Genomic DNA, 17840 nt, shown 5'->3' on the forward strand with positions numbered 1-17840 from the left:
CTCCCCTCCCTCTAAATAGGACTTGGGACCGCTGGCGGATGGAGCAGCTCTTCCCCTGTCCCCTTCCCCTGTCCCCTGCAGCTCAGAGGGTTCAGAGCAAGAAGGGGCATTTTGCATCCTCAAACCTGCCCTGTCCTTGCCTGGGGGGGGGAACACGGGCTCTGTCCCCAGCAGCAGCCTGCCCTACAGCCCTGTCCCCATGCACGGTGGCTTGTCCCCATGCACGGTGGCTTGTCCCCAGCAGCCCTCGAGCTGCAGCGAGCCCGTAATGCCTGCACGAGTACCTGTAACGCACGCAGGCTCCCCTGAGCAACCCCGCTATGGAAAACCCATCTCCTTTGGGGTAGTATTGGTGCGGGGAGGCTTTTAATTGCCGCTCACTGTCCAAAGGGGGTTTGGCCTCATCCTGCACAGGAGCAAAGCCATGCGGAGGGGGAGGCAGGCTGCCTCCCTCCCCCTTCCCACAGGTGCTGTGGGGCTGGAGCCTCCCGTGTGCTGCAACCCTGTGATTAAGGGGAAGGCAGAGACTACCGGTGTCCTCTCCCCGCCCCCAAATAAATTGGCCTTAATGGGATGGGCTTGCAGGTGCGCAGCCTTCGAGCCCCCCTCGCTTGTCCCTGTGGGTCAGCGCAAGCTGTCGCTCTCCCCTGGTCCCCCCCAGCCAAGCGCCGTGTCCCCCCCAGCGTGCCCTGCCCTGCCCTGCCCTGCCAGCAGCGGGGTGACTGCAGACACCCCTCCGTGGACCAGGGCTCCGTCCCCCCCCAGGGAGCCCAGCTGAAGGTACTCCCCCACCCTTCCCTTTCTTTCTCTCCTCCAATGCTCCAATTCCCTCCTTTTTGGCCCTGCTCTGATCCCCCCCCCCCCCCCCCCCAGCTTCCTAGGGTTGTGGGAAATTTGGGAATGGGCTCCTGGAAGCATCTCTTTGCAGATGCGGGCAGGGACTATGCGATGCAATGGGGTTTTTGTTGTGCTGTTTGGCAATCAGCTGGCAATTTTTTTTTTTTTCTTTTTTTTTTTGCAAGACAATGTCCTCCGTGAAGCAGGCTGAACTTTGGTGTGTTTTGATATGGAAATGTTTTGGCAACGAAACAAAATGTCGCATGTCTGTAATCGCTCCCCCCTCCCCGCCCCTTCCCTCGAGAGTTGGGCTTTAAGAGAAAGACCGCATGGGAGTTGAAAATTTGCCCAAATGCACTAAATACCAACAGGAACGGCAACAAAAAAAATCTTGGCCTCGCAAAGAAAATCTTAACGTTTTGCTTTCCTTAGAAGAAAAAAAACACAACAACCCCAAAAAACCCCAAACCTGGATCGTTGTCAGAAATACTGCTGGAAAATGAAATCCTCGCCTTTCGAGCTTTTCTGGCGATGTTGTGATGGCTCCGCGTGGTTCTGCTGTACCCGGGTGTCCCAACCCCTTTGAGGTTTGCTTGAGCAGTGCAGGGTGTTTTCAGAGTTGTTGGTTGGTTTTTTTTGTTTTTTTTCTTTAATACTTGGTGTAATGGGGGAGGCTGCTTTTAACTCCGCAAGGTGGGTGTCTTTAGAGCTGCATCCTTTTTGAATTTCGGGTTTACACGCAGTTTAAGCGTGCCATATGTCTCTGGTTCAGCCAGGGATTTTAGCTGCATACTGAGCATTAAGTGTAAAGTCATCCTGTTAAAATCCACAGCCACTGCTGCGCAGCTGAGCGGGTGTTGCAGGTCCTCCTGAGCCACGACCTGCCTCGCCACGCTATGGCATGACCCCGAGCTGGGCTCGCGTGTTCTTGGAAGGCTTTTGTGGAAAGGGGGAGGATTTGTGCTTGCATTTAGGGCACGAGGATGGTGTCGGAGGGGCTACCTGGGCATTGACTGCTAAACCAGTCCAGCAGTCAGGTGCTGGCGAGGAGCATGTGTCTCAGGTTTGCATTTTCTGCCCAGGCAAGCTCAAGCACTGCAATCAATTTGAAGAATAGGCTGCGTTTTGGTTTTTTTTCACAATTACCTCAGTGGTGTTGTTTTTTGTTTTTTTGTTTTTTTTTTTTTTTTTTTCTAAATTCACACGATAAAATGCGTTAAATGTAACAGCACGGAAAATAAAAGTTCAGTTTGCGGAGAGAGCCTGATTTAGTGTGAAGATAAAACAAGATAAAACAACTGGAAAAATTAAGTGGGATAAATAAATTCTGCTGGAGAGAGGCGGGGGTGACAGAGGGGGAGAGCTGTGTGTGTGCCATCGGCCGGGCAGCAGTCAATCCAGCTGTGAAGAGCTTTCCTAAGGTTTTCATTCTGGGAAGGGGGTGATGCTTTGCTGTGCCCCCCCTTCCACGTGCCCATGGCTGCTCAGCTTTATCCCGGGACCGTGAGATGTGATTCTCGCCGCTGTGCTCTGCTTTGCATGGGGTCTGCGTGCTCCTCCTGCCCGTGCGCGGGGCTCTCTGTGCATGCCTTTGCTTTCGGGTGAAGAAATGAGAATATTCGGCAGCAAATGGGAAAAGCAAGAAGGAGGGCGGCAGGGTGTGGGGGAAGAGGTGTCGGGATGGATTGCCAAATATGCAGGGTAAAAATTAGCAGCTGCAAGTGTGCAAGAGAAAAGGTGGAGAAGAGAGGGGGTAGGGACAGATGGAGAGAAGGAGGGAGAGAAAGAGGAGGTGGGAGAAAAGGGAGGAGGGGATAATAGTGCAGAAAGATATTAGTTAAAAATCTTATAGCCCCGAGCCCAGACGCCATCTGTACGTAGCAGGATACCGGCAAGACACAGCGCTCCCTGTTCACCGTGGAGGTGTTACATACGTCTTGGCCAAATAGTGCGGCCAAGATGTTCAGGATTAGAAATTTCACGTGCCCCGGGAGAGAAATGCCGTAAAAGAGCCCTGTTTTTGGAAAGCACGGAGCAGCTGTCTGCAAGCCCGGGACTGGAGGGGAGCTGGCATCTTTGAAAAAGCTTGTCTGGGGTTTCCAGAGGGAGATCTGGAGAACTTCCACTTCCACCAGTGCTGGAGGGCGAATCCGTGGGAGCAAGGAGTAGCTCTTTGATTAAACAAGCCCAGGTCCTCCAAGGACTGCTTTCCCTTACAGCTCTGCTGGGTTTTTGCTTTCCTGGGTGCAGCATTAACCCCTTTAGTTGCGAACAAGGCTGAATGGCTTAGGGACACCAAAGTTCATCCTGGAAAAAGAAAAAAAGCAAAGCAAGCTATTTCCCATTATCTTTGCCTTAAGATTTAGTTTTCTCTGCCTGCTGAGGACTGTGCTTTGCCCTTTGACAAGGACGTGGTGGTTTGCTGTGCCCACCACGACAGAAGCTGCTGTCCCGGGGTGAAGTGCACCTCGCTGTGCATCTGTGTCCGTGCTTCATAGCGTTCCCCTACCCAGGCAGGGTGCTGGTAGGGGCTGTGAATATCTGTGTCTTGTGTAAAAGGAGTTAGAAATACTCTTTGGAGCTCTTTTGGAAGAGGCAGTGTCCCGGAGGCTGCTCTTCAGCAGGGAGGTGACACTTGCTGGCCAAGCGCATAGGGTCCCGGTGTCGTTGCAGTCTCCCCATCCCTCGCTGCATTGATCTCAAGGGAGCTGGACTCCCTCCCTGCTGCACAGAGAGCATCTCAGCATGCCCTGAGCTGTGTGGAGAAGGGGAAAATAGTCCAGTAGCAGCAGTGAGGCAAAGAATAAAATCCAGGGTGGCTGTCCGTAGGTCCCGGCGGCTGCAGGCTGCTCCCCAGCGTGGTGCCGGAACAGCACTGCCACTGAGCCGCTCCGCGGCCCCTGGGCTCCAGTCCCTCACTAATTACTTCCAGGCCTGTACTCTTGACATTTGCAAGCTCCTGATTAGAGCAACGAGGGAGAAATCTCCGAGGGAGATGGAGGCCAAACTGCACCACTAATAAAAGCTGAGATTGACAATCGGCTGGGAGGCGAGAGACTGGGAGGTGGAGGGACTCGTCCTTGCAGTCTCAGTTTCTTTCTGAGCCTCTGGGATGATGAGAGAAGGTCAGGGCTTGTTAACGTCACCGTGAGGAGCAGGATCCGCCACTGCCATATGCCTGATGCCCCCAGGGCCCGTGTCAGCCTCTGAGTCCCTCTCAGCTAGGTGATATTTTTAGACGTGGACCTGAACTGAAGCCACCCGCATGCCTACCCCATACAACCTCAGGTCTGCAAGCTGTCTAGGGACCAAAGTGGCTCTGCTTTCGTGTCTGCTGACTTTGTGTTTGCATCCAGATTTTGTAGCCTCCTGGATTTCGAGTTCTTTTTCCCTTGCCCTTTTCTCCCCCATGTCCCAGCTTGCTCCCTTCATTTGATGCCAGCACTCTTACTCGGGAGATCACGTTAACCAGAGTGGTGGGACTAGGAGATATTTGTGATGGGGTGGCCCAGAAGACCCGGACGAGGAGAGGCTGCTCTGGCTGCCTGCACCTGCTTTCCGATGCCCAAAGTGGCCTCCGAGGTGAGCGTGGTTGAGACATACTGCCTGCAGTCTCCTGCATAGCTGTTCCAGGCTGTTGGGTCTGTAGCCAGTTAGGCAGGTTTCTGTTACGTAAATATGTATAACATTCCCTTTCCAGCCCCCTCTTTCCCCTCCCCGATGCCCCATATATGCTTACTTGTGCCCAGCTGTCTGTAGCAGCCAGTTTAGCTATCTGTCTATCTGTTTACGCCCTGCCTTTACATCTGTTCATGTAGCCACGTCTCTCCAGCCTCCTCAGAGGCTCTTTCTGAGGCAGACAGGCTTTTTTCCCCTTTAAATCTCCCCTTCCCTGAATTGCACCGGCTCTGGCAGGCTTCCTGCTATGCGCACTCTACATCTAAAGCTTCCTATCCCAAGGGGTAAACACCATTTTACCCAGCAGAGCTTCTGGTCCCTGCAGCATCCTCCCCCCTGGAGCTCATCCTGCTGCTGGACGAGGCTCAGCAGCGCCCGGGGTCGGGTTCTCTCGCCGGTGGGGAGCTGCAGTGGGTTTGTGCTGTCTCCTTTCAGCTGCTGCTCCCCCCCTGCCAGCAGACACGGTTCCTCTGCGCCTGGGTGGGAGCAGAATGGGAAGGAGATGGGGCGTTCTTCCTCTCCATCCTTCCCCCTGAAGGATGCCTGGCATCGAAGCAGCCAACCTGCATGTTCGGGGTTAAGCCAACTTTTCAGCAGCTGAAGAGCTTTCTGATGGAAAACTCAGCCCTGCTTTTCTCGGTGCTTCCCTCGGCTCCTAGGCTGTCCTATTTATCCAAGCTGCAGCGAGCATCCCTCCGGTGCCTGCAGCCATAGCTGGTGCCGGGAGCCAGCACACATCTCTGCAGTGCTAGCCCGTGGCTAGTGGTGCATTTAGTGTCGCTGTGTCCCACTGCCACATACAGCGGACCTGCTATGCTGATAGTTGGGCTTGGGATCACTGAAAAACCCTTGCAAAACCTCTTTATCATTTTTAGCAGCTGCGTTTGGGTCTCTGGATGAGGTTGGGGTCCCAAAATAGCTAAAACTCTTTCACCGGTCGTTGCGCTCCTCCTCTAGCCCCTGGAAAAAGGGCAGGTTCCCCATGATATAGTCAGTGGAAGAGGCAGATGCCCTTTGGAGGAAGGCACCCAACCGAGGTCCAGCCTGTCTTGGCTTGGGCACGAGGAACTGTACAGCACGCTGCGGGGAGATGGCAGCGTGAGGTTGGTTTTCTGTGGGAGGCACAGAGACGGATGTGGCTGGATGGTCACCGAGGTCTTGGTGCCCTCAGTTGCTCTTTGAGGAGGTAAATGGTGGTCTCTGGGCGTCTCCAAAGGAGGAAATTTGTGGCTGATCTCGGGCGCTGCCCTGTTGTAAGCGGCGGGGCGGAGAGCCCTCGGGCTTCCTACTGCAAGGATCTCCGTGTCAGGGAGCGGGGACAGCCGGGCCAGGGCAGGGGGGTCCCCTGGAGCTCCCTTCCAGCCTGCACCATCCCGCGGGCCAAACGCGTGGCGGCAGGACGCCGTTTCCCACCGCCCTGCCTGCAGGCAGGCTCCCGGCCCCTCTCTGCTACCGGCTGCCCAGGCTCAGGGGAGGACGGGGAGAAAGAGGCAGCGGGGCGGGAAGCGCATCAACAGATGGGCGCGGAGAACGATGCCGCGAGGGGGTTGCGGTGGGCAGGGGGGCTGTACGGCGAGCGTGAGGCTGGGCAGCGTGCCTTGCGTGAGAAAAGCCCCCTCTGCAGCCGGGGTCGGGACGGTTAAGGGTGGGGTGGGGTGGGGTGGGGTGGGGTGGGGTGGGGTGGGGTGGGGTGGCCCCTGAGGCGAGTGGGAGCCTCGGTCCCTCAGCGCGGCGGGAGCGCGGTGCGGCGGGGGTTAAAGGCTGGCGTGCGAGGTGCGCGCCGCCGCTCCGCTCCCCTCCGCTCCCCTCCGCTCCGCTCCGCCCGTTGTGCGGTGCGGGGTGCGTGCGGGTGTGCGGGAGCCCCGGCGCCGGTCAGCGATGGAGCCGCTGCCATGACAACCCCGGGCAGTCAGCCTGCGCGCCGCCCGGGGATGCTGCCGGCCCGCCGCGCCGCCGGGGCTGGGATGCTGCTGCCGCCGCCGCCGCCGCCTCGCCCGCTCCCCCGCCGCCCCTTCTCGCCGCTTTTCGGCTGAGCCGGAGCCGGGAGAGCAGCCTCCCGCCGCCGCCCCGAGCCCCCGGCGGGGGCGGGGGGTGGGGGGGCCGAGAACCCCCTTTGCGGAGCCGAGGAGCGTGGCCGGCTCTGCCTGGCGCCCGGGCGGCGGGGACGTCGCCTACAGCTCCGCGGGGAAGTTTCGATCTTGCGACAGAATCGGCATTTTGGGGAGCTTTTGGTTTTTTTTTTTTCTTTTTTTTCTTCCTTTCCGTCTTCGTTTTCCTTCTCCCTCTATTATTTAAACGAAAGAGCAACAGCCGGCAAAGAGCCCAACTCCACGCCCGTTTTGCTCCCCCAGCCTGTTTTTATGGCCGCCCTCCCTCTCCTGCCAGCGGCTCTCACGTTTCCTCCTTGGGTTATAAACTTTTGATGCCAGATCTCCGCAGCGCGTGCCCAACTGAATCTTCAAGTAGCGTCTCGAGCAGACACACATCTGTGACCTTCATCTCTTGCTCGGCACCTTCTCTCCTCCTCTTCCTCCTCCCTCCCGGCCCTCCCGTCCTCCTCCCTCACCCAAGGATACCGGGGACTCCCTCCGGATGCCGCTCGGCAGGCTCAGCGCTCGCAGGCTGCCTTGCCGGGGGCTCTCCTGATCTCCGTGGAGCTCCGCATCGCTCGCCCCGGTGGTTTTGCTCCCCCCCGTCCCCACACACACGCACCCCCTTCCCTCCTCTCCCCCCCCCCCGCCCCTCCTTTTCGCTCCCGGTGGCCTTGTCGGGTGTGTTTTTTGCCTGTTGGAAAAGTCCCTGCTGCCCAGGATGGGGGTCGGTGGGTGCTTAGCCCTGCCCTGGAGGTGCCTAGTCGTCCTCTGTCTCAGGCTGCTCTTCCTTGTGCCCGCAGGAGTGCCCGTGCGCAGCGGAGATGCCACCTTCCCCAAAGCTATGGACAACGTGACTGTGCGGCAAGGGGAGAGTGCCACGCTCAGGTAGGAGCAGGTGGATTTCTGCCTTGGGGGGCACGGGGGGTCCTGGCCGCGGCTCTCGGGAGATGCTGTGCACCAAGCGGGGCTGCCGGAGGGTCCTGGGCCCAGCTGGAGACTTTGCGTGCATCCCGGGGGCTCGTCCCCATCGTGGCAGGGGACGCCCCGGCGGAGCGGTCTGGGGGGGGACCGATGTGCCGGTGCTGTGTGGCGGGGAGCGGGCTGCAGCGCGGGGCTGGCAACCTCGCGTCGGTGCTGGCGGGGGGCTGCGGGTGCCAGACGAGGAGCTGACAAAGGGGCTTAGGTGGCAGACAGTGAGTTAGCGCTGCCTGACGCTCCCAAAGTTGTCTCCATGCGTGTGCCTGTGTGGGAGGGGAAGGGGGGGTCCGCACTGCCTGCGCCGATGCCAGCCTGCATTGCCAGCGGGTTTCCAGGGCTGCGATGCCTCCGAGGTGTCAGTGTTTCGCCTTGATCACTTTATAGTCTCTGCACGAATCTGTTAATATCAAATCAATCTTTTACTCCAGGGGTGCGTCTCATGAATTCTGATGGATGCTTTACCTTACGCTGTTTGCTGTAGGAGAAATGCAGGCAACTTATATGCAGATGGGCCGCTTCTGTGCTGCACAATACAGCAGAGCATCCCTTTTCATTCCCTGAATGAGTTACAGGTGTACATGGTGCATTACCCGTGTAGGATAGCAGCTCTCAATAGACATCGCAGCAGCGTGGCCAGACGAGCAGATAGCAGCCCAGCCTTTTTCGGAGACCGGCGGGGAGTTAGCTGGCGTCTGGGGCTTTGGGTCGTGCTGTGCGTGCTTCAGGCAGCCCAGGCAGGACTTGAGCTGGTTAATCCAGCTGGACAAGCAACCCTGGGACTTGAGGAAGAAGCGTGGGGATGGTGGGACGTGAGTCTGGAGGAGTTAGTCTGCCGCTTTCTCTGCAATAGCGAGTGGTGTGTGCCCCTGCGCTCGGCTAGCTGCTCCCTCGCCCGGCTAGCTGCTCCCTCGCTCAGACCTGGAGTAACAGGGCTGCAGCAGAGAGCAGCTGCTCTTCCCAAAGCCAGGCATAAGGGTTGGCATAAGCAAGCCGAGCATGTCATGCTCTCCATTGGCAGCCGAGCCGTCGCAGGGATGAGGAGCTTGTGCCAGTTTGAGCAGAGGGTGCTCCGCTTGCCCGGGCAGCGGAGGCACGGGGTTCAGGCAGGCTTTCCGTGGCTGGTGTGGTCTTGGTAGAGGGGAAATGTTCGGTGCATAACGTGGCGGTGGGAAACAGGCTCCGGCTCGAGGTGTGTGCTGCTGAGAGAGGCGTTGGTCGCTTGTCTGCCTGCCTCCCGGCACGGTGCCTGCCAGACTTTGGGACGTTGCCTGTGCCGGGCGCTTCCCTATTCCTCGGTCCCAGCCAGGGACCTGCTGGGACACGCGTGTCATCGCCCCTTGTAACTGGGGGCCGTGGCACAGCAGGAGAGCAGAGGACCCGTTTCCTTGTGCTCTTCGTAATTGAACTGCAACGATGATTAACCTGGGCTGGAGTGAGCAAAGCAGTTTAAAGAGGAGAACGCAATCCCCCCGAGAGATGCCTTTGGCCTTGGTACTCTTTTCCTCGCTTTCTGAATTTGTCTCCCCGGTGAAGCGTGGGGTTTGGGGCTCTGCTCGTGGAGGTCAGAGCAGGATGGGTGCCTGCTGTGGGCGAGCTGTGCGGGGGGCTGAGCCCCTTCCCCGGGGAGCCCCCGCAGCTCCGGTGCTGGCCGAGCCTGCCGCCAGCAGAGGGCTGACTTGGATCTCCTTTTTTTTTTTTTTTTTTTTTTTTTTTTTTAAAGCTTCTGGCCTCTTTTCTGTGCTGTTTGCGAGAAGGGATGTTTGTGAAGCAGCCAGCCCCGGAGCGGTGGGGTATTTTAGCCTTCCTGTAAGAAACTCTGCATCCCCCAGTGGGACTCTGAGTGCTGGCACTTAGAAGAAGCCCGTGCCCCAAAAGCACTTGTTCTCTACCCATTTCCCCCCTTGGCATCTGCTCCTGCCCAGGCTCTCAGGTGCCTCTTTTCCACGCTCTCACCCTCTCCCTTTTTCTCCTCAAGCTTAGCTTTTGCCTGCTGCAGTCAAGTTTCTGGCTTCCAGCTCCCATTTGCCCTCAGTCTGCCCCATCTCTTCTTGCACTGCTGTTTCCCAACGGTCCCCCTCTTCTCTCCCACCCCTATTTCCCTGCTGCTGCCCCCCTGCAGCCTCTGGGTGACGAGCAGCTTTCTGTCTTCCCTTGGGGTCTGGAGGTGGGCAAGGCGTTGCACGCAGCAACCCAAAGGGGTAGCATCAACAGTGGGCTGCACGCAGCAGCCCAAAGGTGGAGCGTCTCGAGGATGTGGCTGGTGTTTATTTGCAGGATACAATACCCCGCGGAGAGCCGGGAAGGGGAAACTGCCCCGGGCGGTCTTTCCGTGTGGGTGATGTTTGTGGTAGATGTCTAATGTGGGGCCCTCGATGGGGTTTTCTCCGGGCAGATCGTCTGTGCACCCATAGCAGGAGCAGAATGTGGTATCCTTTGCAAAATGGCACTTTTCTTGGGGCTCAAACCGAAGACAGCTGAGGAGTTGGGCCTTGAGAAACTGAGACCCGTAATTCCAGCTCGTTGCGCTTGCAGAATTAGCCGCAATCCTGCTAGGTCTGGAGGGGCCAGGTCCTCTCCCATCCCGCTTCGTACAGGGCTGCTGTCTGGTCATGAGTTGGGCTGTGCCTGCGAGTCTCCCTGGCTTCGGCAGGGCTGATGGAAGCTCTTTGCTTCCAAGATGAGCTCTTTAACCACACATTGCGTTGCAGAAAGGAGGAGATGTGAGAGAGCAGAACCGCATGCTAGCAGTGGAGGAAACCTGGAGGCTTTTCAGGCTGGTTGTGGTTTTCCTGTATTGGATTTTGGGTGCTTCCATTTCCATCTCTCCGCCCTTTTTCTGAGGGAGGCTCAGCGTAATCCTTGCAGAAACCAAGGCTCCATCTACAGGCAACTTCTAGGTCATCTTAGATCAGTAGCAAATAATTCCCCTGTTTTAAGCAGAGATTGTTGGTAATTCACTACTTTTTCTTGTAAGAACAAACAATTCCTGTAATAGTCATGCACCTTTCCTCTCCGGGGAACTCAAGGCAGTTTGCAAATTCTCTGTGTGCTATTAAAGAAAATAAAGCTGCCTCTTACCTGACTCTGAAATACAAAACCTTCTGCTGTGAAGTGGGGCAGGTGTTTAGATGGCAGCAGTAACCCGTGTTACGCACCAGTTTGGGACAGGAAACGGAACAAGGAGCACACTGGTAATGGACAAGGGAGGTTGAAGAAGGTCACTTTTTAATTTCCCAGCTGGGATTTGATGTGGAAACACGGATTAAGTCTCTGCTTTTGGGAAGAGTGCCACCAAGCCTCAGATTTCTACGCACGATGCTTCTTGGATGCGTGCCCCGCGGCTCGCGGGGCACGGGCATCCATCCCCCCGGTTGCTCGGGGGGCATCGCTGGCAGGTCCCCGGCACGGTCAGCCGTCCCGAGGGGCTGACCCCAGCTAGAAACCTTGGGTTGCGTTGTATCCCATCTGCATCGCGGTGGTGGAAGCATCTTCACCGTCGCAGAGGGCTGCCAGAGTGCAAAGGCGATGCAGGCAGCGGCTGAACCGCAGGTAACGCCGCTGCCGAGGCAAATATTCAAGCGGTGTTAGAATGGGGATGTATAGTAAATGGGATCGTATTGCTCGCGAACCGACCTTTTATAACAGGCATCAGTACAGTTCATAAAGACATAAAACAACAGCTGCTCAAAATTTCAAGGCTTTATAGTTTTATCTGTATTTAAGAAATATTGGCTTTTTTTTTTTTTTATAAGGCAAAGAGAGTGTGTTTCAGTGGTTGGAGGGAGTAGCTGGCAGACAGAGTGCGCCGGATTTTCTTCTTGGCTGTCACCACAGGGACACCAGGGACTCGGGGAGGCCTGTCTGTTGCTCCCTGCCTCAGTTTCCCCATCTGTAAAATGGAGCCAACAGCAGTTGTTTGTCAGCGATGATTAGAAGAAATGAGCATTCATAGCTGGTGCTAGGATTGTACAAGAAACATTGCATGTATATCTAGGCTTTTCTCTAAACTAAATAACGCACAGATGCTTTTTCCCTGTATTTCAAGGCAAATTTTCAAGTTGCATCCCCCTCCACCTTTCTATTCTCTTCTGGTGAGCCCCTGGCCTCCCTCATTGCTTGTCCAGGAAGGAGACCAAAAGCCTGGGCTAGCTTTGCTCATTCGCATCCAAGACTCCGCAACTGGCTGTCTTTTGTCAATTAGCGAGTGTGAGAACAATTCTAATTAAAAATAAAAAGCCAGAATAAAACATCATGAGATGCCGTTCTTCCATTTATTTTTGCCATTATAGTTTTAATTATTTCTGACAATGCTGCTTTTTTTTTTTTTTTTTTTTTTGGTGTAATAATCTACCGCAGTCTATTTCCCAGCACACGATGAGGCCTCAGTAAAGTACCACCAGCAGGAGCAGGCGGGCAGGAGCAGAGTCTCTGGGCATAGGGCTGGGAAGTCGGGAAATCAGATTTTTTTGCTTCTTTCTCGGTCAAACCGCCGACCCTCAGTTTACCTACCTGTTAATGGGGGTTGTGACACTCACCTGCCACCGTGCACCGTGCAACCGCCGTACCTGGCAGAGAAAAGAAGCGTTAACGCAGCCACGTCTCTGCTGTTAAATCCTTGCTGAGAGGTGGGAAGAGAGTTGCCGCTTTTTGTGTGCAAATGCTAAAAGCGTGGGGATTAGCGAAGAGCAGATTAGCGAGGACTTGCTCCATCGCTGCCCCCTCCCTCCCCCTCCTATCCAAAAAGTTTTCTGAAGCAGCTAAATATATACCTGCCGTTTCCAAGGTAGAGCTCGCTGCGTGGCGGAGCTGTAATTGGCGACTCGGTGAAATTACAGCCACGGATTCTGGCATTTGGATCCTCCTGGCTGGCATAATAATTTCTCCTTAGGTAGCTGGTATTTAACTTGTCTTATCTGCTCCTGATAGTTATAATTACAGTGCCCGCTAATTTCACTGTAATATTGCAGCCGTTGGAAGGGTGGTTGGAGAAAGGTCGGGGGGGTTGCGGGAGGGTCCCCTCCACCCCAGCCCGTTGCACGAAGGCAAATGCCGCTGCCAAAGTGCAGATGCTGAGACCCTGCGGCCGGTGCCCGACCTCCCCGGTCGTGCCCCCGTCCCACCTTGGTGGGGCTGGAACAGCCTCGCAGCCCCCCGCCACTCCGTCGCCCTCGCTAGCATCGGGGTGCCAGAGGGAGTTCCGAGTCCTGGTGTCCTTGCTGCGGGATGAATCTCGGTCTCCATCTCGGGTCAGGGGTAGGGCTTGCTGGTTCGTGCGGGGCGCCCGTTTGGGTTGCTGGGGGAGAGGATGGTTGTCCCCCGCTCAGGAGCACCGTCCCGCTGCGCGAGGGGGAGATTCGGGGCTGGCGTTGGGGAGCTCACCCGCAGCCGGCGAGGCTTTCGCTGCTGCTCGTGCCAACGCCTCTCCCGCCGAGCCAGGGCCGGTAAGGCAAGAGAGGCTTTGCTGTGAGCGTGGGACCGGACTCGAGCGGCAGAGAGCTAGATCAACGCCGACACAGGGATCGTAACCAGAGCACTGGGGTTTTGCTTCAGAAAAGCCTGTTTCTGCGAGCGCAGCGAGCTGGTCCGGCTCTGCAGCGGGAGCAGGAGTCACTCGCTGTCACCTTGCCAAGGGCCAGGATATAAGCCCTGGGAAGGTCCCTCTGCCTAGCAAAAAGCCAACACCCACGCTAAGTTTTTGAGCTCTACTAGCCAGAAATAGTTACAAGCGGCGATACTCGGCTCCAGGGGATGAGACTGAACTGTTAGTAATCCTTTCACTGTAGGGTACACAAGATCTTTTTGCAAGCATAATAAACTCCCTGGGATTGCAAGCCGTAATAGCTGTCCTTCCCCTGGATCACGCACGCTGCTCCAGGAGCTCGGGTCTTTGTTTCTAGAAAAGGATTAGGTGTTAACGCTGCAAAATGAAACCGGGGCACAGTGGCTGTCTTTCACGTTCCCGGTTTCCGAAGAATTTCTCTGTTCCCTCGACTGCTCTCACAGTTTGCCTCCTCCTTGCATTTCTCAGCCCTAAACCAGGGATGCTTTTTACAACAGCTGGACATATTGTTTTAAGTGATAATCTTTAGATACCGCAGCCGAGCAGACAGTTCATAAGGAATATCTGATTCAGTGACTATCACTTCTTCTTCCGTCCTTGCCAGCAGCCTTTGAGGGTTAGGATGTTATGGTTTTTCTTCCCACCCACCCCCCTTTTTTTTTTTTTTTTTTCTTTTTAACGAGAAAAATAATTCCCCCACAGCCCCTGCCAACAATTCTTAGGCTGTAATGGGTTGTTTACTGCAGGTTTGATTTGACGCGTAGGTCTTGTCTTCCCTGACAGACAGAACCCTTCAAGGTCGGATCTTTAGTGCAAAATAGTCACGTATTGTACTTCTGTTTTCCTATGAATATTTCCCCAAGATTTGCTAAAAATGAGTTGTTTCCATGACTATACTCACTTGACAGACTTGTTCCTCGGGATAGAAACGGGTCTCAAAGTCTGCTTCTCCGCGGAAGGGGAGGATAATGAGAACAACAACTGTTGTGGAGTAGGATCAGATCAGGAAATTGTGCCGACTCCGGTAAGGTGCTTTGTGCCGACTCCGGTAAGGTGCTTTGTGCCATCGCCAGTGCTGGTGGGGAAACCCGAGGAGCCGTCGCACAGAGCGTCTTGCTTTTTCATCTCTTGGTGTACCAAGACTCGTGTGTGGTGTCACCTCCTGGCTGGAGCTGGGGAGAAGAGGAACGGAGGAAGTGGAAGAAGAGACAGAAAAGTTGGGAGGGGGAAAAAAAAAAAAACCAGTAGGTGCAAGAAGGGAATGAGTAAAGGGAAAAACAGAGAGGTTGAAAGGATGAACCAAAGAAAAAGCCACAACTGCTAACTCCCATCGCGTGAAGTTCAGTGCTATGGGATGAGTTCCTAAATCAGAGCCCGGCAGTCAGCAGGGCCGGCCGGACCACGGCGATGCGCCGGCTGCGGGGAGCTCAGATGCGGGGGGCTTTGGCCTGAGCCAGCTTGCTGGTACCCAAGACCTGGGGAAGGTGCATCCCCCTACCTCCTATTTGTTTATATTTTCTCTGTATGTGTGTGTGTATATATATATATATATATAAAATCTAACAAATTTCTAACCCATATAAATCCAATTACCCATGTTTTGCCTGCAGGGAGCGAGGGAGATTAATGTTCGGTATTTTGGCAGGAATGTAAAAAGAAATAGGTGGTAATAACAATGAAGGCTCATAAAAAGGAACCGATAGCCGTGTCTGCGCCCGGGAACCCGGCCGTAATTCTCGTGGGCATTTGCCGGCAGGCCGCCCTGCTCCCGCGGAGGGGCAAGAAAGAGCCAGGAGTGCTTCCTGGGCACCTGAGCATTCATCCCGCGAGTGGAGATGATGTTAATGTGATAATAATGGAGGTTGATAAAAAGAAATGGTTTATGCTCCCAGGGCACCTTCTCATAACACATCCCGCTCTGTGTTGTGGCTTGTAAGAGCCACGGGAGCATGGTGCTGGTATCCCTGTTTTGCAGAGAGGCAAGGAAGTCCCAAGAAAGGAGGGTGAGCGTAGGGGTTTTCTTGGAAGGAGAGATGGGAGCTAAGCTCTTCACCCTCCGTGCTGAGTCTGTGGTTCTGTTGGTCCTTGCAGTTCTGGCTTGGAGTGCTGCGGTACAGAGTTTTTCGGACAGTTACGGCTGTGGGTAGGAGTTGGGAGTACCAGAGAGAACAACATCTCTCATAATTTTTTCCTCCGCTCTGAGCCCTTTTCTGCAGTGTCTCTGCATGCTGAGTCTTCCCCAAGTCTTTCCTTTCCCCAGCATGAACCCGGGCACACGAGATGCCTTTTCCCTGCAGCTCTCGATCAGGGGACAGTAGTCTTGTTGGAGGATAAGCAATCACTGCGAGACTGTACCCAACGCATCACGTCGGTGCTTGGCTTCGTCCCCTTCTGCTCCTCGGTCGCAGCCCACGGTCTGTCCCGCGTGGTGACCGCAGTCGAGAGGGTGTCATGCTACCCGGCACCTCTCCTCCCTCGGCTTTGACACTTGGGAGCAGCCACTCATCATCCTTCATCGATACCCTCCTCGCCGGTCCCCTCTTGGGCACAGCGCTGCTCTCCGTGTCCCCTGCGTCGCGGGTTCAGAGCAGCGAGTGGCATCCTGCGCTGCTCCCTGCACCGTCACCCGTGGTCACATATTAATCACGGTTCAGATATTGCATCCCTACAGCGGTTTCTGCCTTCTCTGCTGGCTTTGCATCAGGCTCCTTGCTCTCCGTTTATTACCACCACCGGTTTTATAACCCACTTTATCAGATGACTTTTTTTTTTTTTCTCTTTCTTAAAGAGCATAACCCATGAGCAACTCATCATTTCAGAAAGAGGGAGAGCGCCGTTAGCAGAGGAGAAAGCCTCCATGCTTATACCTTAAATGAAGAGGCTGCTTTACCGTGTTGTTGCATTTAATTCAATCAAGGCAGTTAAAGCCGAGATTTAAAGTCCTTTGTGCGATCACAGGAGTTGCTCTGATGCAGCAGCAGGTAGAAGAAAAGATTGAGCCCATTTCCAAGGAGACTCGAAGTAACTGTTGGAAGCAGCCAGGCCTGGGGCTTACTGCGGCAGCGGCTATGGTGGGAAGCTGTTAGCATTCACGCTGCATCCCATCTCTCTCTCTGTCACCCTCCCTGCTCTTGCTCCTCATCCCCATATATTCCTTTAAATGGAATTGATTAGTCTGGCCTTTTTTTTTTTTTTTTTTTTAATATTTTTTTTTTTAACGGGGGGAGGGCTGTTTTTAATTAATATTCTTAACTGTATGATAATTACGCCGGCTGGTCCCATCGCTGTCTGAGTCACCCTCTCCTCCCTTGTTCTTGCGAGAAAGCTGTTTGGACTTAATTAAAGTTAGGGATCCAGGGCTAGCGGGAACAGCGGGAGTCTTGCAGGGCTTTTGATGAAATGATTGCTGTGGGGGAAGCGGCTAGTTTCTTCCCAGAGCCATAGATCGCAGTGCCGAGACACCGTTACGACCGGCTGGTTTGACCAGCTGCATTACAGGCCGTTGCATCTCGTCCTGCGTTTCCCATCCTGCGCCCACCAACTCCCGGACGTGCGAGCCCCTGTTTTGGGGCAAGAGGAGCCCGGTTTCGGGGTGTTGCCCCTGCTTAGAGATGTCCCCTCCCCAAGGGACCGTGTCTTTGAGCAACACCAGGTGAGGTCCCCGAGCCCATCGCCGCCGGGGGTGTTGCAGGTCGTGGCGGGGGATGTCGGAGGGATGACGGAGAAGCTGCGTGGACTCGGCGGGTCTTTTTCATCTCTCATTTCGTTGCTCGTGCTAGCAGACAGCACTGCCACCAGAGCTCAAATGCAGCCCAAGCAAGAGCTTAACAAGCTCCGAGAGCTGTCCAGAAAGTTATCCTGACACCAAGTGACAGACTCTCAATTGATATCCTCTGGAGACTTTAAACTCACTTCTGCGAGGTTTCCAAAGCTGGTTTTGTCTCATACCTGAAGAACCCTTTATCTGCTGCGACGCCTCCCCTGCCTTGTCTCATTGCTCTTGACGTTTCTCTTTGTTGCCTGCTGCAGCACGGGTAAACTCCGCTGCAGAACTATTTAAGAGGGGTTTCTCTTTCTCCCTGCTCCTCCTCTGGTCTGCTCCACTCTCTTGCTGGGCTTCCTTTATAAATTGCCTGGGCTGATGCCGTTCCCGCTTGGCTCTGCAGGGAGCTGGCTGGAGCGATGTCAGGACTTCTGCTGCTCATCCGAGAGGGCAGGGGATGCTCCAGCCCACCGAGGAAGGGCAAATATAGTGTCTGCTGTGGAAAAGGGAGGAGAAACGGTCCTAGGAGATCGCTCACCTTCCATCCTGAGAAAGCTCTGGAGCAAACATCAAGGGAAGTGTTTGCGATCAGCTAGGAAAGGACAAGAAGCTGCGCCACAGCCAGCGGAGATTTGTCAAGGAGAAATTGTGTCACTCATCTAATATCCTCTGTGCGACGGCGTCGCAAGCCTCGGGGCAGGGGGGAAGCAGGAGGTGCCTCCGATGGTGACCCGAGCAAGGCTGTAGCTACTGCCCTGCAAGCTGATGGGAAACCGAAGGTGGGAACCGCTGTCCGGAGCAGGCTGTAAGGAAACGGGCTGGCTGCTGTGAGGTGCTTCCCTGCTTTTGAGACCCGGCCCAATATGAGCCCTTTGCCCAACTGATAGGAAGAGCTTACCTTTACAGCAGTTTCAGGCTGCAGCTGGTTGAT

At 55.2% G+C, this 17840-nt stretch overlaps 1 protein-coding gene across 2 annotated transcripts in view; it reads left to right on the forward strand.

The window, feature by feature from the left end:
* The window catches only part of OPCML (opioid binding protein/cell adhesion molecule like), a 320285-nt gene that overhangs the window by 194995 nt on the left and 107450 nt on the right, over window positions 1-17840 (forward strand). The window contains exon 2 of one of the 2 annotated variants that reach the window (XM_075521055.1): window positions 7409-7493. In XM_075521055.1, coding sequence (XP_075377170.1) covers window positions 7409-7493 — 85 coding nt within the window. Of the gene's footprint in view, window positions 1-7326; window positions 7494-17840 lie in introns of those variants that run through there. The other variant, XM_075521054.1, reaches the window with a different exon arrangement.

This window comes from Mycteria americana, chromosome 19 (genome assembly GCF_035582795.1).
Source record: "Mycteria americana isolate JAX WOST 10 ecotype Jacksonville Zoo and Gardens chromosome 19, USCA_MyAme_1.0, whole genome shotgun sequence".
In the NCBI taxonomy this organism is placed as follows: Eukaryota; Metazoa; Chordata; class Aves; order Ciconiiformes; family Ciconiidae; genus Mycteria; species Mycteria americana.